Source organism: Corvus brachyrhynchos, unplaced genomic scaffold (assembly GCF_000691975.1).
Source record: "Corvus brachyrhynchos isolate BGI_N302 unplaced genomic scaffold, ASM69197v1 scaffold5, whole genome shotgun sequence".
Taxonomy (NCBI): domain Eukaryota; kingdom Metazoa; phylum Chordata; class Aves; order Passeriformes; family Corvidae; genus Corvus; species Corvus brachyrhynchos.
Window position 1 is genome coordinate 767548 of NW_008238321.1, and position 25007 is coordinate 792554.

General features: G+C 38.8%; 1 protein-coding gene across 18 annotated transcripts in view; it reads left to right on the forward strand.

Moving 5' to 3' along the window:
- The window catches only part of RBFOX1 (RNA binding protein, fox-1 homolog 1), a 1116883-nt gene that overhangs the window by 735806 nt on the left and 356070 nt on the right, over positions 1-25007 (forward strand). For 14 of the 18 annotated variants that reach the window (XM_017733908.1, XM_017733905.1, XM_017733909.1 and 11 more), the window contains one exon: positions 13918-13959. The exons of the other annotated variants lie outside the window; for them this stretch is intronic. In XM_017733908.1, the coding sequence (XP_017589397.1) occupies positions 13918-13959 (42 nt within the window). The remainder of the gene's footprint in view (positions 1-13917; positions 13960-25007) is intronic. 18 annotated transcript variants of the gene reach the window in all.

The window sequence follows — 25007 nt, forward strand, 5'->3', positions numbered from 1 at the left end:
AGGAAGGGGAATTTCTCACCCATCTGGCAGTCACTATTCATATGTTCCTCTTTGCCTCTGAACACAGAGGAAAAATGGGTTTTGAAACTTGGTTATTGAGCACTACAAGGAGTAAAATGCAGTGAAAATGGTCTGCAGTATTCTTCTTCATTTTTAGAAAATAATTCCAGACATCAGAGAGGGGTTTTATATAACCTGGTAATGAAGAATATTTCTTCTCATGTTCTCTGGGCCCAAGGCATTCCACATTACTGAAGCTGGAACATGACATGTACAAGAAGAATGTCTGAAACCTTTAAGATTTTTTTTCCTGATACCTAGATAGCTGCTGAACTTATTTTCTTCTCAAAAAGAAGTGATTATAGACATATTTCTTATATAATTAGTTCAGAACTATCAAATAAAACCAAAAAATGACTTGTCTTCCTTCCACACTCTCCCTGCGAAATGGCAGCTTTGTCTTATTTCTCATGGAGGTGGATATTTAGATAATGATAGCAAAGCTATTTAAAATGCAGACAAACTCCTTCCTTGCTTGATTTTGTGTTTCATTCAATCCATTTTCTATTATAATGCCTATGGACTTGGATATTTATTCCCTTCCCACACCCCCATCCCACATTTTGCTTATGCTATTGACTTGCTTTGAGACAGAATATTTTCCCTTTTTTTCTTTCTTCCTTGGTATGTTTGGTTTTGCAATTTTGTTTGGTTTTGGGGTTTTTTTTTGTGTGTGTGTTTTCAGTTTCTTTTCTCCTAAAGACAGATGGTGGCAACACTGTTCTTTGTAAAGAAGCTGGTGAGGTGCAAGGCAAGGCTAGACCAGCAGTACATTGCTCTTTCCAGTGTTTCAAAGTCTCCCTTGGCTTTCCAGAGGAGCTGGTACATAAACTAGGCACACAGTTATTTCCCCTATAACTTTAACAGTAAAAATTAAATTAAAAAAAAAAAATCACAAATATACTAAATTTATGGCATAGTACAGATGCAGTACCTTTCCATCTTGGCTTCCATATTTAAATCCATACTTTACTTAGGAAAAATTTGTTGCAGTCTAATAACTATAAAATACTAAGAGGAAATAAAATCAATGTTGGCCCCAGCCTTAGAATGCAAACCACACACACACACACACTGTAAGATATGGTCAAATACTGCTTACTCAGGAGATTCAGCTCTAGGAATTGAGCAGCACTGAGAACCACTATAAAATATGCAGGAAATGAAAAAAATCTCTTTAACAGATGCTCACAAATCGTTGTTTTCATGAGATCAAGGTATTTTTTATTCCCTTCAGGTAAAAAGAGTTCTCATGATTGATATCTATCAGACTTGGGCAGGTGAAAGCTGCTTGGTGGTTTTTTCCCCTTCTTTGCAGTGCAATTAGTCCCAAGTCTCCAGGTTGCTAAATGTACACATATGAATTACAGTGTTTCAGGAATCTCAAATGAAAGGCTTTGGGGGGAAAAAAACAACAAAACAACAACAAGACATCTCCATGATGTATTTAAAGTCTGGCTTTATTTAGTAAAGAATGCTGTGCAGTCATTGCCATGAATTATTGCCCCTGACTAGCACGGGCAGCGTGCACTGAGTGAGAAGTGTGGCTCTCTTGCCAGTCTGCATCTGTAACCTGTCACACTGCTGCACACTTGCCAAGGTTAGAGTCTAGAAGGAGGTTTCCCATTTTTACAAGAGGGCTTTATCTTCTTCAACAATCAGACAGAGGTACAGTGAGAGCTCAGACTTGGGAAAAGGGAAAAAAAGAAAGAAATGGGGGAAAAATATCCAATTTTGTGGAAAATCTGATGTTGTAGAACAGGTTTTTGTCGCTATTTAGAATGAAGACTTTCTGCATTTATTTAGAATGGAAGTAATTTTTTTTAATTACAGTTTTAAAAGTGGAGCTATAAATAAAGACCTTTGCCATGTGGATGCTCTAGAGCCACTGAATCGCTGTGACTTGGGGTCTCCAGCTCTCTCTGTCCATTGGCAGTTGGCAGCTGCAGGTTCTGGGAACCTGAGTCAGGTGCCTGGGTTGCTTGGAAGGTTCAGCTTCCTAAAAAACCCATCACAGCAGCATCTCAGCAGCTGAAGGAGAGGGAATGAGTTTACAGAAACTCTCGGGGCGTTAGTGAGCAGCGCACTCCCTGCAGAACTTCCCATTGTTGTTGATCTGGCAAATCTGATGAACAAATGTCTCTGTCGGAGGGTTTGTAACCAGCTCTGGGTGTATGTAATGATGGCTTTTAAGCTGCCTGTTTCGTCACTTAAGATTTTCCTGTCCCTGGACCTCTGGGAAGTTGGTGCTGTTTGTGATCTGTGGCCAGTTTGTCAGGGCTGCTTGGTGTTAGGAAACAGCAGCTCCTTCCCTCCTGTGTTGGACACTTGCTCCTTATTTCCAGGCTTTCAGGGCTATCCCATGGCCTTCCTAAACTTTCCTGGTTCAGAGACCTTGGTGCCATGCAAAGGCAGACAAAGGCTGCGTTTTCTCTAGAGGTGCTTAGTTCCTGCAGGATTTATTTCCTAATGTTATGGGTGTTAAATACCAGGCATGCCATAGTTTAGACTCATTTGTCTAGGATGGGTGGTACAGTGTAGCTGGGCCCAGGTCATCATTCTTAAGCAAAAGAATCTTTTCGCAATGGAAATTAATTGTTGTTTGTAATTGTGTGTGCCTGTTTGAGACACATCAGGAATTTTTATCTAGTTAATGAGATACCCTTGTCTCAGAATATGCATACTGAGGTGTAAAAGGCCTGAATTCCAGTCTCTAGACGCAATTAGAAATCAAAACAATTGCTGTGATATACTGAAAAACCAGACAAGTAACCTCATGCAGAGCAGCATTGCCTACCCTTTTAATTGCTGCTTATCCTGTCTCAGTAAGTGAGGTAATTGATGTTTTACTCTCAAAATTGATCTCGGTGTTTCAGGTAGTTAGCAGACTAGAATGGCTTCTGCATCATAGCACTAAAAATCGTTTTATCTCATAAACTAATCCCAGGCTCAAAAATGTGGCACACCTGAAGGCTCCCTTGCTTAAAAATAATGAGTTTATTTGGATCTTGGGTCCACTGAATCAGATTGTGATTAATCTGAATGACCACACAAAGCATCACAGCACTGATCCTGCTCTTTGCAATTCTCCTGTTCTCAGTTCTCCCCGAGGGCCACCTACATCAGAGCTCTGAGGAGCTCCAAATTATTTCTGCTGGTACTTTGCTTATTCCTGTTGGAGTGGGAGGAGTTGTTTGGGGTCATAGCAAGCTGGCTATGGGGTGGGTTTCAGTTTCAGTTTGGGTGGGTTTCAGTTTGAGCAGCTTGACCCAACACCTCTCAGGTGATGTGCACACCCTCGCAAGTGTGGGACTCACCTCAGGGCCTTGGCTTCGCTTTGCTTCTTCGTGTATGTTAATAAAACATTTCTGGGAGGAAAAGGGAAGACAAAAAGAAATAATGTGCAGGTCAAAATACTTTCTGTAGTATTGCACATTTATCTCATTGCAACGTTTAGTGTAGGAAGTTCTAGAAATTCGGGTGTAAAAGCAGCACAGGATTGTTACAAACGTTGGGAATGAAATGAGTGAAAAACAGTGAGTAAATGACACCTTGCTCGAGGCTACAGCTGTGGTGTATTGAACACACAGGCTGGGCCACCACACTGGCAGTGTTACCTGCATGCAAACGAAGGTGAAATGTTCCTTTTGAATGGTGTGTGCAGTTATTATATTGATCCTGTATATTGTGTGATGTTGAAATGAGTCATTAATGTTGTGGTTTGGTTTATACCCCCCTGTAATGGGAACACACAGACATACATGGAGGTAGAAGAGATGCTTCTCTCTCCCTCCCTTTCCATCTCTATTGTCTGTAGAGCTATAGATGAAAGTGAGAAAACTTGTAGATGGAATTCTTTGTCCTTGATGACTTTCAGTGTGGGCTAAGGTGTGGCAGAAAAGGGAAGATATATACAGTTATGTGAAGAAGAAAAGAGGTTATATTTACTGCAAAAAGAGGTGATATTTAGATCTTTCTTGTTTATACAGTAAAAGATTTCTGCCTTCTCAAGGGACAGGGTTTCAGGTCCCAGTTTACTTCACCTCATCATAGCTCATCACAAAGTTTTTAGAGGTGTTGGGAGCAGCACTTTCATGCATGAGGATGGCATGCAATGTGCCATTGCAATTATTTCAAAAAGTATAGACACAATAGAGTTTTGAAGCTACAATTTCAAGCTTGTTATCGTTGAGGTCATTGAAGAACCTGACATTTCGTTTGCAAAATGAGCCTGGCTCTGCATGCAGGTGCATGCACATACACAAGTTTTAAGTGTTTCCCTCTACTTTGCTATTTTTAGGACAGTAAGGCCATTGCTGTGGTCTCATTAAAAGGTGAAAGAAAGCGTTTAACTTTGTCAGCTGCACCTGATTGTTGCCAATGTTTGTTCATTTTCTTAACAGAAAAGTAAAGAATATTTTAAATGAGACTTACTTGTTCAAGGTAACCTTACCACTTCTGAGTGAGAAGAATACAGTGCCCTAATGGATGCTGTTATATGACAATCTCTAAATGTCTTTCATTATTAAGTGTCAAGTTTTCTTGGGAGAATTCTTGGGAGAAATGTTTCATTGCAGCAAGCTGTAGCACTGCCACTAAAAATATATTGCTAATTAAAGTTTATTGACAGTCTCTGTAATGTGTTCCTGGAACAAGTCAAAGCACTGAGTAGTTATTGAATGCTAGGCACTGCATCTTCTATAGTTAGTTAAGCTGTTTAGGAGAGGAGATTAAGGTACTCTGCCCATCCTTCCCTGTGTAGTTACTGGATGTGGCTGTTGTGCAGAATAAAACACTTTCCTCTCAGGATACCGATGCTGCAGACTTCAAGAAACTTTGGCTTTCTCACGAGTTTTTTCACTTGGTAGCCATGGGCAAGTGGGGAGGTCAGTTAAACACTTCCAAGGTCTGAAAGGTACATCTCCCCAGCAAGGAAAAGAATTTTGACCATTCAGAAAACAATTCCTTCAAGGGTTCAGTTCCTTAGTTGAGCGAGGGAATGCAGAGTTACTTCAGCTCTGTGTGGGGATATAAGTAAAGAAGGTGTGAACCATACCTCTGCAGTTCTAATGTGGGACACTGTCAGGGACAGGCTTGCTCACATGTGGTCACACTCAGCCCTAGTGCAGCACTACTGGACAAGAGAAATTGTATCTGTGAGTTTCACTGCTCAAACTGCATGGTCTGTGCTTTACTGGTTTTGCTTGCACTGCTTATTTAGAGTCATAGAATACACTGGGTTGTAAGGGATCTTTAAAGGTCGTCTAGTCCAAAATGAAATCTGTGATTTCTTACTGATAGCATGAACCTGGAAAACTCTTGCAAGTTATTAGATAATGATCCTTGGGTGCACCAGAAGCATTTGCGCTGTCTTGCCACATCTCTGGAATACTCTGAGACACAGTGAATCTATGAGCAATTTTGTAAATGCAAGGAACACGATTTATTCTTCAGACGACTGCCAGAAGACTTTTACTCTTCTTTAAATCACAAAACCTAAGCTACTCATTTCAGTAGAGTTCCTCTGCAATTCTGTTGCTGTAAGCAAGGGCAAAGTGCTGCCTTTGGGAAGTAAGATTTACCGTACAAATCAGAACCAAACCAGGTTTTTTACATGGGGTACAAGTGAGTACCAACAGCTTTCCAAAGTGATTGGCTTGTGGCTCCGAGAGCCAAACATTCTGCCTGCTCGTACAACCTACAGTTCCACTGAGGAACATTATCAGAGTTGTAAAAAACTATGTAAGTAGTTCCTTATGGCAGGTTTGGTCCTAGAGCTCATTAAATTCCTGCCTGCTCTTTCTGCTGATTCAAGCTTCTTGCGCGTACAGAAATGGCCAGAGGAGCGGTGTGATGCAGAGGGCGAGTGAACCCTGATGCAGAGTCAGGTGGGCTCGTGCTGTGAGGGTAAGAGCAGCCCCAGGGCAGGGGGGACAGACGTGATTTTCCCTCTGGGACTAATTCATTAATTGATTAAAAATCAAAGAAGACACACTCCTGATTTTGTGTGTATTTACTGAGCATCACACATAGGGTGTAAAGTTCTCTCTCTAAACCTCATGACAGCGTAATTCCTATATGTCTTGCTGTGCTTTCGGGAAATAGTCTCACCTGCAGAGTCCAGAAGTTGATAAATTAGTGCAGCAAAGGCAACCTCTGCTTCTCTCAAAAGATTCATAGCAAAAAAGCCCCTGGTAAGTGTGGCAAAGGGTACAACTCTTGTGTTTGGATTTGTGATTTGTGTGTGCAAACACAGGCGCTAGCAGTGCATTTCCAGTGCAACACAGAAAGGTATCTGAGTGTCATTAATGCCTAAATTACCCCTACCATCCTATTGGAAACGTGTGTGATACTAATGACCAATTTTCATCTTGTATTCACATCCTTGAAATTCTCTCCTGAGAGCTAAAGATAAGCAGCATGTATATGTTTCATAAATAATGAAGTTATCTACCAAAACGTCAAGTTTTAGGACAAGTGAGACATGAAAACAGACTGCCATGTTATTGCACTTCGTGGTCTTCACCTCTTTTTTGCATTCAAATTTTACTCACAAGAGTATGTATATAAAGTATGTGTCTGTATCTGTGTCTATAAAGAAACAAAACCCAAACCAAAAACAAAGGAAAAAAAAATCAAGTTTCATTAACCAACTAAATTACTCTATAATAGGATGCTGTTAATTATCAATCAGTTTAAAAACAATCCTAGAATAGAAATAGTTATTAATATTAAATATTCTAATGTTTTCCTTTTTTCACCTGTAGATGAATAAAATAAGTTATGCAGATCAATTTACTGATGATTGATCTATGAAGTCAATACTGCAGAATGACTATTTAGTATGCTTTGGATCATTTCATATAAAGTAAACTATTTTACACATATAAATATACTGATACACACACAGAGCCTTTCTCTTTAGGACACTCTGAAGATTAATGTTTTGACTGGAAAAAGGGCAACTCTGAGGAAGGGGACAAATGAAAGTCTGGATATCTGCCAAGTTTGTTGGCTTCTTGCTGACCTGGCAATATCTGGTTTCTCAGACCAGTTCCTCCTGTAATGACCTCTCCAGCCAATAATGTGGATCTGCCAGATAAAAGCTGTGTTTTGGTTTTTTTGTAATTTGTCAAGCGTCGGTGGCTGAATGAACTTGACTTACTTTTATCAGCACACAAGCACAGCAAGTAGGCCTGCAGATGTTTGCTGATAGCACACAGGCCGTGTCTATAGCAGCAATTTGTAACATAACTGGCTTTGGTAATTGTCTGGAAATCCATGCCTGTCTCCAGTGATATCCTCATTGTCAGGCTGCTGTTCCCTCCTCTGCCTTGAAGTGTCTTTGAGTCGTTACCTGCAGCTGGAATAACTTCCACCTTAACAGGCTAGTAGTAATTTTCTAGGAAAAAAAAAAAAAAAATCTATGTAAAGTGGAGTTTTTACTTAAACCCTGTTTTGATTTTACTATATATTCTTGGCTTACAGTTTTTAGTGTCATCTCTATCCATGATCTTTACTTCAAGTAACCTATTATGTAGCACATGAGATTTATTGCCTTGTTTGGGTAATACAGACCCTCAGAATTCAGCAGTACCTGATACTCAGATACTAATTAGTACCTCCAATTTCTTCATTCTATATTTACATTAGCTTTGGAGTTTATCACCTAATTGGTATTCATGTCATTATCTGCAATTTTAATTTTTTTTCTGCGTAGAGACTTTAAGGAAAGAAACCTAAAACTCTTCCCCAAAGGTACAAGATTTTACAAGAGTAAATTCTTGTAATAATAATATGCTTATGCAACAAGAATTATTTGTGCTGCACTGGATAGGGTAACACATGTAATATGGCAGGCTTAATTTGGGCCTGTTTATGTTGTAAGATAACATGCTTTAGTTCTATACTGCTTGCTGTTTTAACATCACAGTATTTTTACATTTTTCATAGTGTCCATTTATTCTTTGTAGTGCATTGCCTTTGCCTTCAGATTATTGCTTATAGTATTTTCTGTGCTGTGCAGGGAAATGAAATAAAATGCACTATGGCTAGTCCTTTATATATAAAAGGAGTTTATGTTCGAATACTAACTATAGTTTCTCATGGGATTGCTCCATGCAGAGCATACATCCAGAATTTCATCTTGAGGCTTTCCCACAAAAGTGTTTATCTGGAATGGTACCTGCAAAAGATATTTTCTTCGAGATTGTTTTCCTAATTTATATTAAAGTCCTCTGTAAGGTAAGTTCCAGAGCTTTAGTGTCCAAGGGTTGGTCACAGAGTGTGTAGATCCAAATTCAAGCCAGCACTGTCCTTTTCTGCACCATACTTTTCACAAGGTCATAGCAAAGACCCACAGCTCCTAAACTGTGTTTGCAAAAACAGGGAACCAACCTGAGCATGGGGAACGCTGCAGTGCTGGCTGCTGTTGTGCCATCCTGCAGGGATTTTACTCACAGGGATGTTGGAAAAGGAAGAACTTCCAGGCTAGGCTGCAGCACCACAAGTTTCCTTGAATACGCTCAGGGAGCCAGAGGCAAATTTGGTCACATGGCTGTCTTTGTGACCTGCAGCATGCTTTGGGCATGCAGCTAAGGCTGTTAAAAAACAAAGAAATTGAAAATTCAAGAAAAAAAAAAACCAAAACCAAAACAAGAAAGCCCCCAGACCCCTCTGTTTTCCAGGTAACAGTGTTGTTCAAGCACTATAGAAAATCTTGGTGAAGAAACATCTTATCCTGAAGCTAAGAAAAGGTGAAAATTGGACTTTAAGGTTTCTCAATTGGTTAAAGGAGCCATTTTGCAAAAGGAAATAATTGCCTAAAAACTGTTTTAATTTAATGTAAAAAAAAAATTAAAAGTTTTCTTTTTATTTTTGGAGATTTTCTACTCTTCCTTGTCTCAATAAAATGATCCTGTTTGGAATGGGTTGCTAATTTGAGGGCAAAAAGAAAAGGAGAGGGAGAAAAGCCTATAAAACTATAGATTATTTTTTATGGATGATGAGATGGTCCCCATTTGCATTTACAGCTTTACAAGGATTGTAGCACTAGGCTCTTTTTCTTTTTTTGATGGAAATGCTTAATCTGAGCTCAATGGGCCATAATAATTGCCTGTTTTTTCCAGTAGAAATAAACCCACTTGTATGTGACACTTGAAACCTTAACTCTGCTTCGTATTACCCACGGAATTGGAGACAGTTCTTCACCCAAATATATTTATGACAGCAGCACCAGTCGATATACAACACCCAGCCATGGGCGTTGGAGAATAAATCAGTCCCTCCAGCCACTGCTGGAGCACAGTAACTGATGGTGGCAATAAAACCCCAGGAAATTAAAATTCTGTGCATGCAAACACACATACCTAGCCAAGAGAAACCCGAAGCGCTCTGTTCTGGAAAGAATTTGCATATGCATAGACATATACATTCTGTGCCCCTATGTGCTAGAAACACAATGGAACATGAAGTCTATGGGTTTTCAGCACATTATTACATCCTTAGACTTTCCTCGACATTTGGGGGCTCTCAGGAGACATGTCCATGAAAATTCAGGCATCTTGTAGAGGAAAAGGGCGATCCCAGTTACTCCTTGAGGAAGAAATACTGATGTTATGTTTGAAAGCTTCTAGATGTTGCTGTGACTTCCAAAGGCTCTGAAACCCCCATTTCCAGTTCAATTCATCCTGTATATTTATGCAATTACTGGTATTTTTAATGAGTCCTCTGTGTTTGAGCACCTTGGGCTCTAGTTCGCAGCATTGTGAGCTCTTGGGATGGATGTTGTTTCTTCATTTGGGTTTTGGGGTTTCACACGTAGTGCTGAGAAGCAGTTTTAGATTAATACACGATATTATTTATACATTTATGTACAAGCCCACACTCTCTCCACATATTAAATAACTTGGAGTATCATTTCTTCTGAATTCTGCGGGGCAATGAGATAATGAACACTAATAAGTAATAAAAAGATGCTGGGGAAGTGACTGTTTCCAAATGCAATACAGCAGTGCATGGTGTGTGTCCTCGTGTTGCACAGCCTTTTTGTGTAACGTGGCAAGGAAAAAACCCAAGCATTTAATTTTTGACAGAAGACTTTTACAGTCAGATGAGTGTCTAATGAGAGAAAGCGCTGACAGATGGATTTTGCAGATAGCATGAAATGGTATGGACTGTCTCAAAGTGTCTGGTGAAATACAACTGCTACAACTGTGAAAGGATAATCTATGGTTTGACTGCAGCTGTTTAATCTATGTATGAATGAGGAGAAATACAATTTCTCAATCAGATGATGAGCACTCACCAATTGGGAGGTAGGTTCTGGTAAAGGCACTGTGACTGCTCAGCCTTTCTCACCTGGCTCTCAAGCTCCACAGTTCGTGTGTAGATACTGACTGTAATAATAAAACCGGGGATATTGGTGAAATTATGGTAATCAAATTTGCACTGTCCTTTTTGAGGTGGAAAAAGAAAGGCAGCAATATCAGGGGGCCTTTCATTTACCACACATATTTAGTTATGGCAAAATATCTAGAAGATAAAAGACATTAGACCTGTTATTTTTCAACCACTGTGCTCCATTTCAAATAGCCTCAATCCTGAAAAGGTTTTGAATCTGAAAATGTAAACCAAATACTTGGGAATGTTGTACTGCAGCAAAAATATTCTTTTACGTTTATGCAGAGACTTTCTATAAATAACCTTCTTACCATCCTATTGTTCTCTTTTCTCAATCACGTAAGCCCTTTTATTTAAAATGACATTTAACAAACTTGGCAGCAAAAAAAACCTTCCCACGTGGACTGTTGGTATTCCTTACCACCTCGAGTAATGCTGTTGCTCTCTCAGTCTGTCCATTCATGCGGAGATGGGTCCCATTTTCTGTTTGGTTTCCAGTTTCCTCAGAGCCAGGGCTTGTGTGTCCCTGTGAAGAGTGGATAACTGATAAATACATTTAACAGATATTCAGCCTTCCACCTGTTACTGTTACTTAAAGAAAACAAAACAGACTTCCCCATTCTAGTCCTGAACTCACTGGGGAATGACACCAGCAGGTTGCACAGTATTTCCAAAGGGTCTTTTTTTGGTTTAAAATGATGGAGCCTGACAGCACAAGTGTCTTCTAAGACTGCTGTCCTATAAAGCAGCCTTGAGTTGTTTAATTTTTTTTTTTTCTGTGATGGAATCCTTTAAAGAAAATGAATCTTTTAGGCATTCTTCCATAAACTCATAATAGGTGAGAGCTTGACACAATGACACTCAACAAACTGACCAGTCTTAAACTAAAATAAATAAATAGTTAATTGTGTATGGTTCAATCCAGAGCCATAACAAAGTAAATTTAGGATTGAGAAGCAACGTATTTAAAATTGCAGGATATGCACAAGGTTTGCTTCTAGGGTCTCTTGATCATTAATTAAATATGTTATGGCTTTCAGTTTTTCTCATTTATCTGTACAGGTTTACATATTGTAAATGCATTATTTATGTTTTCCCTTAAGTGCTCAGTACTGCCAGGATGTTTCTCTTAAACTGGCACAGATAGCAAAAAAGACATAATGAGAGAGCAAATTTGGCACTGGTGAAATGCACAGAGAGCTGCTCATGTCCAAATGAGCCTTTCCCAGATGCATTTGAATAAACTTGAACTGACAAATAGAGGGCCAGACAGGCAGATGGCATCCGTGTTTAAACTATGAATTTTTATTTTTTTTTCATTAGGGTAAATTTGGTTTGTTTATTTTTTTCCTTTTAATCTCATCCTAATAATGCCTTATCACTAAGCCTTGCTGCTTTTTTCTGGAAAGCTCCTAGTATGAAGGGTGACGAGGGAGCTGTCTAGGTGGATGTTCATTCTGAGGGAAGCCAGCTCTGAAATGGATTTTGTTGTTGTAGCTAAAACACAGCTTGGAATCAACCATTTGCTGCACCTTGAACCAAGGGAATTGTCACCATTGGTGTGTCCTGCACATTGCCCCTGTTGTTCTTTTCCTTTTGAAGTAAACAGAGTGTCATGGGGGTGGTTGAATCAAAAAATACTTTAAGATAGTGTTCTCACATTCATATGAGAGCTGTTTGTTTTAAAGTAAATTGATATTTTTCTTATGTTGCTTTTGCTGTCAGAGATGGAGGAGCAGTTGGATGTTTAGATGCAGTCCTCTTATTCACTCTGCCTCTCTGTTGTTTTCTCCCACTGTTCATAAACACTTCTTTTCCATCTTAAATACAATTTTTCTGGTGTCTGAGATGTTAGGTATTTTATGTTTCAAATTACGGTAGCAGATAGCTACTAACTAAACCCAGAATTAACTATCTGCTTTATTAGTCAATTAACTGTTAACTATTAACTATCTGCTTTATTAGTCAACAACTCTTGCTCCACTCTACAAGTATTTGATACACTTTTTTGCTTGTTATCTTACAAATTTCACCTTTCTTGCATTCCAAAACTCTCCCCTCCATCCCACCACCAGAAGTTAAAATCTCTAGTGTGCGGGCTTACGCAGAAAACCTAAATAATAAAAAAGACCCTGAACAAAACAACCCAAACTCACTTCTAACTTGCACTAGATGGTCACTGTAGGTCCCTTCCAACTGAAGTATTCTATTATATTTATTTTTAATCAAGGTGAAGAGGTTCATGTGGAATTCAGATCTGAAATTAACTCTTGAGACTTACGCAAGCACACTTACAATGCAGACTAATATAACCTTCAAGTGACTCATAAATGGTATAAAGTCATGAACTTTGGAAAGAGGAATCATTAGTCGGCAAGTGACAGTTGCTTCAGCTGTACTTAATTTGACTCCTTAGGGGAATTGTAATTACACCTGTGCTGAATTCCTTTACTTTTTGTTCCCTGCTAGGAACTTCAAAGAGCATTTGTTTCTGTTAGGTTTGTATTTTCATACGGGGCCTCTGTTGTAAAACTTCTGCTATACAAGTAGAATGTTAAGCCTGTAATGTACTTTTTAGGGCTCTTTCTGTGATGAAAAACAGGCACTTTTATTTTGTTTGTAGTAACCTAACTTTTACTGCGAAGTTCCCATTTTCATCTTCACTACAGAGTAAAAATATCTTGTACAAATGGGTATTGGTTGGTGTTTTAACTGTTTCTAGGTACGAAGTAGTGATAAGTGTATTCCGAACCTTTGAAGATATCCTCAGAAACATTGCATCCGATTTCATGTTTTATGGATTGTTTGCCATCTACACTAATGACAGAACTGACAGTGATTACACTTTCAAGGCTAATTATGCTCCCTAATGATTCTAAAATTATTCTAAAATTATTCTAAAATTATTTATAATAGAAACAAAACCCAGCCAGACGTGAAAACCCTCTCTCCATGCGAACAAATCAACACCGGAGTGCCTTCGTGAGCAAAGCTTTGAAAGTTTGGTTCCAGAGGTCCTGGTGCATGACTGGGTTAGACATCAGGGAGCTGGAAAGCAGGCTGGGAACTGGGTGTTTCAGGGCTTTTGTTGTTTCCAGAGCTCTTCCTGGAGGAGCCTCTTCCTTCTGGCAGAGTTGGGGCGTCCCAAGTTGTGCTGACACTGCCATGGCCAGTGTCTGCTGTCACAGGGAGTGAGGTCCTGCCTCACTCAATTTGTTGTTGGTTCTTGTGTTAATTTTGTTTTGACCTTTGTACATTTAAAATATAAGTGGAAAAAATACTATTTTGCAGTAATGATTCTGTCTGGATGCACAGGACAATACTGTGTTTAGATAAATGGCTGCATTTCCAACATTTATATGTGTAAGACAGGTAGACTTAGCAGCTTTGTTGTGGCAAGAATGTTATGCTTTCAAAGTTATTTTGGCTTTTATTTTTTCTTTTTTCCCCTTGTAGAGTTCAAAACAACAGATGAGTTGTGAAAGAGAACAGCTAAGGGTAAGTGCAATGATATGCAAGATGCTCTGTTTCCTTAAAACATAAGCAGAATCTAGTCTGTGCTATTGACAGATGGATTACTTAATTTAAGAGGAACATATTTAGTTCATTTGTTGCTTGTTGGTAAATATTGTACATCTCTCAGTATCAAAGAGCTGCAGTAGATCCAGGTTTTTCTTCTGTAATGTGGTGGCATTTGGCAGTAAATGCCTCTTCATGGGACCCGTGACACTCAGCTCTTCCCGTGCACCACGTGCAGCTTCAGCAGTGCCAAAGGTCACTCTGTGCTTCCCAGAATTCCTCCACTCTGAGCTTGGTTTGAACAAGAAGACGTTATCCTTTGGGTTTTTGTAGTCTGTGTGCTGTCAGAGAGGAACCAGTGCCAGGGCTGGGAGGTAGCTGGTGATTTTAGTGTGTATTGGTTGTGTACAATCTGTAAAGGAGACGGAGTTCCTGAGCCCAGGCTGCTGACCTCTCTTATGTTTTTCCCCCTTCTTGTATTAGAGCTTTTAGTCTCTGCTCCCTTTAAATGCTACAGATCTCTGAAGATGCTTTTCCATTGCAATATTTCTTGATTGATTCTAGTATTAGTTTGGGAAAGTATAAGAACCTTCATTAACTACAAGAAGAAAAAGCAAAACCAAAAAAGCCCAACCAACCAAAGCTTTTTGGTCATCTGAGTGGTGCTTAATAGACCTACCATTGACACCACATGATGAGTATTCACTTGAAATCCCACATGCAAGTAGAGAGGGAGAGCCAGGCCTGAAGGAAGGGTAAGTTTCTGTACAAACAAAAATATTGTTGGAAATAGAACAAGCAGCATTTTGTTTTTGTTTTTGTTTGCTAAGCGTCAGCAGCGCCTGCATGACTTGCAAGTGTAAGGAATATACTTGCGTTAAAGTACATTGTGCAGTGTTCTTGTCCATTCAGCCATTCATTAGATTAACTTCATCAACATATCTAGATGCTTCAGCTGGTCCTCACCACACTTGTAATGGGATTTTTGGTAAATAAGTTAGGCAAGAACAATGCATCACATATTGTCCTCGATTCTTTCCTTCTGACATGTGACTGCATCGCATTGTACTGGAGCTGGAGTGACAAAGCTTTGTTTTATCAGTAGTCATGTCTCAACAGAGCAGCTGTCAAAGCTAAAATATTGCACTAGTACCTGAAGGACAAGCTTTTCAAGAGGTAGCAGTGCCTTGAGAACAAAGAAAGTTTTCATTTCTTTTTCTTGTTTTTATTTTCTTCCTTGAATGAAGGCAAACATTGTTTTGAAATATAATGTGAGGTGGCCACCAGCTCTTTCTTCGAATAAATAGGTATGCTTTTTCAAAGTAGTGGATAAAATGTGGTGCAGTGAAACTTTCATGTATCTTTCTGTTCCAGTATTACACATTTATGCTCAACAAGGAGCTCAGTGCTTACGATGCATAGCCTAAGCTATGCGTTTGTCATAGCAAAACGTTGGCACCTAGAGACAAAACCATGCCTGTAACCTTCTAAATTTAGGTACATCTGCTTCCACAATTCCTGTGATGTTCCTGTTACACAAAACACAGTTTCCAGTGTGAGCTCTGTTCCTGTAGCAGGGATCTCCTATGGCTTTCACAGTTAATCTGCTGTGTCAAAAGGTCACACTGAAATTTAAATATTCTGTGTGGACCTGTTGCACTTGGAACACTATGAGGGTGTAACTTGACCATTCTGGCACTTTTAGGTTGGCTCCCTAACTGAGCAGTACTGTTAAAGAACTGTTTCATTGGCTGGATTAGGTTTTGCAGGCCTGCAGTATTTTCTTTTGGGGTTTGTGACCTCCCATGAATACTGGGCTGTCAGGCAGTCTCTTTACAAAAAAAAAATAATAGTGCTTCATCCCATCTGAAAGAATTGAAACAGAACAAGGAAACAGGATTAAAACAACAAAATGCTGACATCCTATTGTTTGTAAAACCAAGTTAAAATCAGATTATCATTAGATCATCTAATAACACAAGGAAAAAAGATACTATCTCCCACTTCCTTGCTAAGTGTAAGATGAAAATGTCTGCCACTCTCCTTTTTTGATTCCCTAGTAATTCCTTAGTCTAAGAGTCATAAAAAAGTTTCAAAAGAAAGGGTTGTTAAAAGCATAATAGTGTAAATAAATAATTAGTCATTGTGTGGCTGTAGAAAGAAATATCCAGGTGTGACTAAAATAGTTTATTCAGACATTTCTCACCTCTTATCTGTTTCACTGCCTTGTAAATTTTAAAGCAAAGCCGACTATCAGTCACTGTTCTGGAATAAAGCATTTAGAGTAATGAAACTCATCCATATTTGATCTTCTGGCCATTATACATTATATTTACAATGAATGATAATCAATAGTTAAGGAAGCCTGTGCATTTTAACCCTTTTCTACTCAATGTTTGGACTTCACAACAACCACAAGTGTGTAACTTATTTGCCCTGCCAACCTGGTACAGTCCCCAGCTAGAAATCAATGTCTTTACCTGAATTATTTAAATGAGAAATCATACAGAAAATTATGGGAATTTTATCTCTAGCAAGGCTGGTTGGGGCTTTTTTATTCCATTTGGAAACATAACCTAACCTAACTTTGGTAAATTTCCATTTGATTTAAAAAAAAAATAAAGCATCAATGCCATTTTTCAAGTTTTACTTCCTCTTGGCAGTGATTTTTCATTACAACGTGCTGCCTTGAATATTAATTGTTTTCATGTTTGTTAATGTCTTTTTGCTTTCTGATCTGGTGTCACTTAAATCGAGTTGTACTAAAAAAGACAGTCTGTTTCTAAAGGCAGATTGACTCATCAGTGTCCTCCCCACCTCCCTCCACACACTGTGCTTCATCAGTATTTCCTTCAAAGAAAATAATGAGATTCTTTACTCCCCTTCATTGTGTTTTGTGTTACCCATTCCTGGTTTATAAATCTCTTTTTGGGCAGTCACACCCTCTCCTCTTCTCTGACTCTTTCCTCCTGCCTCTTGCTGCTCAGGAGTTGCTGTGTGTAGTTGGCATTCTGATGTATTAGAAATGACCTGTAAAGGCACAGAACTCACAGCTTGCTCAAAATCATTTAAAAGCACTTTTCTGCCTGTATTTCAGTCTGAAAAACAGACTTTGAAATGTGTGTGGTCCAGGTTATTTAAGGCTGTGAAGAAAATTGGGATCCGAGCCCTAAGTAGAAATTAGCTGGAGTACCTAAAGCTATAAATAAGGACAGTGGCAGCCTCAGAAGTCTGTCTGCTGTTCCCACTGAACCTTCCTGGCTGGTCTGACTTGAACTTGGGATGTTATTTTTTTATCATAGCCTAAGAACATGACTGAAATGTACAGGCTAACTTAAAGCTTACCGAGCTTTACCCAACCTTCAGCTCATAATTGATTATTTTGCATGATTAATTCAATGTAGCTGTTTAAAATGAACTCCTGTATCTGTACTGGCATGAGTTGTGCTATATAAGCTAATGCTTTTGGTCCTGATGCAGCAACACCAGATGAGCTCTCCAAGGTGGGCAGAGGACAATTTTAAACTCTAATGTTAGGAGGCTTTATAAATGTTCCTGTGAATACCAATGAGGTCTAATGGTAAATGGTGTGATTAGCTTCCTTGATCTGAAATTTTAAGTGACCCAGTTGTTGCTCTAATTAACAGCTTCTTTCACATGTGCTTATTATCAAGATGCATTCTATGCAGCCAGAGTTCCTTCTCTGGTCTGAAATATTGGCAGGGCAGGCTCTAACGATCATCTTGTATTTAATATCAACTTTTATATTTTTATAGTGCTCTAATCTTCAAGAAGACAGAAGTTTTGCATTCAATATTTGTCTTGTCTCTAGTATGGTAAATGAAATAAAGTGCAACATGCAGCCAAAAATGTATCAAAGTTATGCCGGGTGTAGAGAAAACAACAGCAAATGCGTTGATGCCCAGCATAATTTTTAAGCAACATTGATCCTGCAGTATTTAGCTTTATTTGTGTCTTTGTCCAGTGCATTAATTTATGAGGTTTCTAATGTGCTCAGCTGTATTGATGAGGGTTTTTGGAAGCTTTTTTAAAGAAAATTTTTGAAGCTAATTGTTGTGGCATTAGCTTTCTGCAGTGATATAAGAGTAATCCATTGACATTTTTGTGTGTAGTATTCCTCTGATGCACTAAGGAGGTAAATTGTGATTGAGTGACAGACACTAATTTTTCAATTGGTTTGAGCTGAACGAAAACAAACAACTGGAGAGGGGAAGAGAATCGGAGTGGAAGTGATTTTTTTTAGTAGATATTATTCTCGAGGGTTTTCTGAAATTACTTAGGACGAGAGCAGGGCAGGACATACGTGGTGGATGGCCAAAAACCTCTGCTCTCCATCCACCTCTTCCCACGCTGGACAGGAGGCAAAGAAACGGGTATGAGCTGGTTTTGTGAGTCAGTGATGTCTTGTTACCAGAGAGCAACGTAGTAATCCATGGCATTTCTGCAAAACAGGGCAGCTGGTTCTGGCCAGTACTAAAAATGTCACTTTTTGCCTTTCCTCTGAAAATCCCTTGGTCTGCATTTGTAGAGAGTGTGTGTGTGTTTTGCCTGGAAGAGTAATCTGGAACTACCAAGTATTATATGTGCCTCAAAGGAAAAAGGGTTGCAAGGGGCAAAGCTAAAATAACTCCGAAAATTTAATCAATCCAGTGGGTTTACTACTCATCCTCTTTGCTTAGGATTTCACATGTGCCACATTTGATGTGCCAGACAAGTGGCTTAAAGTGATCCTTCGTTAGTTCCCATAGTTATTCTTGCAGCGAGCTGTGTGTGTCGTCGCCCGTGTAGGTGTAGTGTGGAGATGCAGGTAGGTGAGATCAATAAGAAGGTGTATTTTTGGTTCCTGATTTGTATTACACATTGACATGGAATGAAATTGGAGTACTCTCACTCACTGTCTTACCAGCTATATTCCCAGTGGTTCCATAAAAAGTTAATTTACATCACAGCTCAAGGAAAAAAAAAAAATCTTGGAAATAAGACCTAAAAAAGACTGGGGAGAAGGGTTAATTTTAGGGATGTGATTTTATTTAAATTTTAACTTAGCTTAAAATAAATGTGTGCCCAAAAAAAGGCAACTAGAGAAATGTAAAATTCAGTTGCAGTCTTGCTTGGCAGTTCTGCTGAATTTTAGGAGCCTTCCCGAGAATAGTAACTCATAATGCTGGCCTCCAATTTGTTGTTTAATATTATTGTGGCGAAAAACAGTGGCAAGGTAATGAAAACTGTTGGGGTTCATGTTTCAAGTGCCATGGCTTCTTACCACAAGGATCCTGTTCTCTTCAAATGCTGACTGCTAATAGGGCCCTTGGATCAAGAGAATAAAGTGTTTGCATCACTTTATTTAATAGTGGTGCCACTCACTTCAGGTTTGTTTGAATTCTTTCAGGACTTCTTAAGAGGCCTTTAGGTATTGTCCTGACCCTGCTCTTGGTGGAATGCTATTCAAAAAACTTTCCGTTCCTGTCCTGATGTTGTTTTGGCATCTCCCTCTGAGAATAGCAGGCAGAGGCTTTTCTACTGTTCAAGTGCCACTTTCTTTTGAATTCAACTTTCATTTTTGCACAGTCAAGTATTTTCTCTGTGTGGTACTTCATAACTGCTGGACATGAAGGATTACAGGAACTTTTGGTGAGGCTGAGGTAGTGTTTGCACTAAGTACCTGTCCGGTTAGGGTGACGGGTTCCATTTAGAGCTGCAGCACTCTGTATGGAATGCAGCAGCTACTCAACAGGTGTTTAAACTCATATCTGTACACAGACAACCAGGGGCAGGGGATAGTTCACTGAGTGTAATGAAGGTTCAGGCAGTGGTAAACCTGTGAAGGGATAGAAGGAAATACATTTGGACAGTTTAAGGGCTGCTGAGACAGTACCCGACATTAATTCAATAGCCTGGTGCTCTCTTGTACCTGCTGCACAAACATGAGCAATGCCCAGTCCTGGCTGCACACTGCTTTTGGGAACAGCTTTGCACTCAGAACAGCAGCTTTTGGTTCAGACTTTCTGCAGTGGCTGCACACAGCTCCTGCTGCAGAGCACTTGCTGTGATCAGGGAGGCTGTCCTAGAAAAGAAGAAAGGTTTTCTTGCTTAGTTTGTGTTTGTTGAGAGGAAGCTCTTTTTTCACACGGCTTTTGTAGTTTCTCTTTGATCATCTGGAAACTAGACCTTTGAGTGCACAGCTTTAACAGTGTTTATACTATCCTGACTTATTATTTCAACCTCTGCTGTTGCTGAGGCAATTTGACTAGCAAAGATCATAGTCTCTATAGTGTCACACCTAGTTCAAGCAGGAAACACTATCTAGTTTACACTGCAGCTTGGAGGGGTTTGTGGTCTTGGGGTTTTTGTTTGTTTTTTGGTTTTTTTCCTTGGTTGATTTGGGCTTTTTGCAAGGTTTGGGTTGGTGTTGGGTTGTTTGTTTTTGTTTTTTTTCCCCATGGGTGTTTCCACGAGGCCTTTCTAGCTTGGGTGGGGGTTATGTGGTTTTGCATGGGTAGTGATGCTGGCTTGAACTGTTTACTTTTCTTTTTCACTTGGGTGAAAAAAAAGTGAAAAACTAGGAAAGGCTTTTCAGTTGCAGGTAGTTGGGCTGGATTTTTAACACACTGTTTGGTCCTTCTGCATGGTGGATTTCTATTCTCATTTACTCATATATAAAAGAACAGACTGAGCAACAACACTTTTAAAGGCAACAAGAAAGGCATTGAAAATATTGTAAGAACTGAAAAAACCCCAAACCAATTTACATGAAGAATCCAAACAATGCAGTGTTATAGGGACATATAGTCACTGAGCCACATTGACTTCTTGAACCAGTATTTTTTCAAGTAGAGAGAATGAAGGAATATTGATTTTAATATGGACGTCATGTCCTTTTATTGATGTTAATGGTCTTTTTCTGTTCTGTAAAATCTTTCTAAACCCTGCTTGTTTAAACTGGTCAGGTTTGCTACTCTACAGAAACATTTCATCATGCTTTAAGTAGCTGCCAAAGTTTTTTCAAAGCGCAAAAATTACGAGGAAAAATAAATTCATCTTAAACCAGAAATGCATTAACCAATATTAATATAAAAACATACACATACAAATATGTATCTGTATTATACATATGTACAAATGTAGTTAAGGATTTACTCCTACTGACTTGAGCTTGACATGCAGATGCACCACACTGTCAGATATTGAGTGAAATCTTGGTCTTGAATAGGCCAGGATTTTAGAAGTCTATATTTGCTTTTTGTCTCGACATTTTTAATGGTAAGAATAAGTGAACTGTACCTGTACTCTGTTCTATTCTGCAGTAAAATGCCAACTTGTCCTGAAAGCCAAGTCTTTGTGTTCCACAGGAATGGCTTTCTTGGTACAGAATCCCAAAAACCCCCTCTGTTTAGTCCCCAGGAAATGAGATAGAGAAATAAAAAGAAACTACACCAAACAAACCAAATCCATGTTTTATCAGGCTGACAGTAATTTTTTACCATCTTGAAGTTTTGGGCTTGAGCAGGGACCTATACCTGGTGTTGGAAGATGAATGAAGTACAGAATTTTAAAAATATGACTAATTTTTCTTTTCTTCACAAAGGCTTGCAGCAAAAATTTGTTTTGGAAAAAAAGGGTATTAGCCAGAGTTTCACACTTTTCCCTGTGTGGGGCTGGGCAGGCTGGAAAGGTGGAGCAAGGTGAACAAGGCCAGGTGCAAGGTCCTGCCCCTTGACTGAAGCAATCACCAATTTCAGTAGGTACTGGGGGACAAACTGTTTGAGAAATGGAAGAAATCCTGAGCTGGTATTTTTGTACTTGTAGCATGGTATCTGGAGGATGCATTTTATAAGCCAGGAAGTTGAGAAAGGTAAAAATGCTCTGCTGATTTGTAGCTTCTTTGTTGTTTCTCACCCCTGGGAGAACCTGACCTTGTTTTGGAAATGTTTTTTCCTCCACATCTGTGTGCTGTTGTGTATTTTGAAGCTTTGATCACCTCTGTTATCTTTAAAGACAGTGAGGCTTGGACAGGGAGAGGGAGATATAAAACCAGAGTACATCAGATCACAGGCATTTTCTGTGCTCCACTAATACCAGAAATTTGGGCCCTTAATGTGAAGGAGTGGCTACAGATGTATCCCAAGTATGTAATCAAGTGCTATGTAGACTTTTATTCCATAGGTAATGGGCAAAACCACAGATGCACTCTGTGCTCGAAAGTTCCATTCCTAGCATTTCTCTTTCATGCAGTAGTTATCTCTGCCTTTGTATTCTTCAGATCTCTTTGAGTACAACACTGAAAGTGAAAAAAGTGGTGTTCATCTCAAGGTCACTTTGCTACTTGAGAGCAGCTGCCCTCCAAAGAGCACATAATGAATAGTTTTATTACCTTTTGGTTGGTTTTCCCTACGTGCTATAGATTGCTTCATATGCTATCAGCTCATTTCTCCTCTTCTGTTTTTTTTTTTTTTCCCCCTTTGAACTACTGCTTTCTACAACTGTTTTCATCATTGTTAAAAATCATTTATATAGCACCATAAATTACAGGCATTTTACAAGCACAGGGTAAGATACTGCCTTTGTCCCGAATACTTTATGGTTCAGATACATCCTTGATATCTGGTGTACTTTTTTTGCTTAACACACTGCCTGGGAATTTTAAGGTAGATTGCATTAATCTCCTGTTTTATTCCCACAATTTTTCAAGATCAAATGATGGCGAGTCACTTTATGTGATGCAGGTAACCAATCATGTGTTTGCTCCTTACCATAAATGTATGGTAAACATTCTGCTTAGGGATAATTCCAGGCACATGGTTTTGTGCACATACATTTGCATCTAAAACTGTAGGCACTGGGGAAAAAAAAAAAAAATCCAGCCTTTTGATGATTTAGCTCCCCCCTTGTTCTTTTTTTCTCGACACCCTAACTGGCATTTCCCATTTTTTGGAATGAAATCTCCCAGGAATTTTCATGTGATATTGCCACAGTGCCCAAGGAAGAACCTGGCAGCATGTTCTGTAAAGATACCTCTGAAAAGGTAGTTTATTCTTTTGAGTTTTGGCTCAGTTGCTGGGCTCCCAACTCAAGGATATCTCTTACATCATTTACACTCCTGCTTCCACTAAAACACATATTTAAAATCTAATTGTATTTAGCATTTAATTTGAAATTAAGAAAAATATTTTTCTATATATTTGCCCAGATGATAATAGTACAAAATGCATTAGAAGTCTATTACTGTAATTATTTACTATTCTCTTTCATCTATAAACAGAGATTTTTTTTTTTATTATTATTTTTTTTAAACCCCAAACAAACTGCTATAAATCTAGGAGAAAAAAAAATAAATTCACTTAACAACCTAATTTTTTCTAAGCCCTTGAAATGTGCGGGTCTTGGGTTCTGGGCACCTTCCCAGTCATATGCTCAGCTGGAAATGTGGAGTCCACCATAGGATTGTGGGGTTTTTTTCAGTTATGATAATCTTGTATCCAAAGTATCAATTTTACACAGAGAGCCAGTAAAATATTTTGAATATTCATCAGTGTTAAAAATATAACAAAACTTTTCTTGACTCTTTTGTATCCAAATTTTAGGGTTTTTTTCACATGTCAGCATCAGAACAGAGCAATCATGGTTTGTTAACATTGCCATGAAGTTCCTTCTGGTTTGAAAACCAGATCCAATGGCTGCAAAAAATTACGTTCCAATATTCTATCCAGTATGTTAAAATTATGATACCTCTGTGCCAAAATTTTTTAAAAAGTAGTTTTTTTCACCATTTTCTTTGAAAATGTATTAGACGCTCCAAAATAATGCATAATGGTATTAGGTTTAGATTTAAATCTCAGAAAGACTTTTACCATTTTTAGAGAACTCTGTGGCTTATATGATACCAAATATAAAATGATGTGGAAAACATTGGCTCTTATTTAAAAAAGGTTGAAAGGAAAATAAAAAAATAATTTTTCAAATTGATTAATGAAAATATATTTCCATGTTTTATTCAGAGTAATCCAAGCTTTATTTTGAAAGCACTGGAAAACAGTGACATTATTAAACAGAGAAAGAAGTTCAGTAAGCGTTCATCTGTAACCATAATACAGTTAGTGTGGCAATATAGTATAGAGGAAATTCAGTTGAAACAGATTTTTGACATTATTACAATAAATACCAAAAGCAGATTGATGTTCCTGTATGTTTTTCTGAACGAAATCCCACCCAAATGCTTGCCCTGTTCCTGCACTGTTTATTTTGCTGTGCTGCTGGCACTAAAGCATGGTATTGATGCACTTCCAGTGCTTTATATGGAGCACTCAGCCTCTCCCTGCTTAGGTTCCTGCTGCAGGCACAGGCATTGCCTTTCCTTGGCCAGGTGGAGGAAAGAATGTAAAATTCTTGGAATTGGATTGGAATTTAGAACACAGAAATTTACAAGATGTATCTCAGGCAAAGAAAACTTTAGCATGTGTTTAATTGGGTGTTAGTGCTTGTTTGGATTTCCACAGCCACAGAAGAGTTTAATTCCGAGCGGTGAGTGAACGTGGAGACTCACTCAGTGTGCAGAGAGCATCCAAGTTCAGGGCTCAGAGGAGAACAAAAAATATCACCCCTGAGAGGCCAGATGGGCTTTATGCAACCTGATGCTGCAGCCCAGAGTCTCCCTGCCTTGTAAGGAATTGCATTAACGAGCTCTGCTCATGGAGAATTCTCTCGTTTGAAGTGCAGGTCAGGATGGAAAACATGCCCTGCTGGTTACCCCTTTGCTCTGAATGTAGCGTGTCCTTAGGAGACAGTAACTAAATAGAAGCAGGGTACCCAATGCTTAATGGTCTTTGCTTGTTTGTCATATTGGCATGTGAAATGTCATGTGAAAGAAAAAATTTTAAAAATCGAAGTATCTTTTGAAATGCTTTCATACTGTTTGCTTACAAAGATCAGTTTGCATAGATGCTGTGGTTTAGCAAGGTCTTGCTCAGTGAAAAGCAATGAGTGCTGTGATGCCTTTGATCAGCATTTTG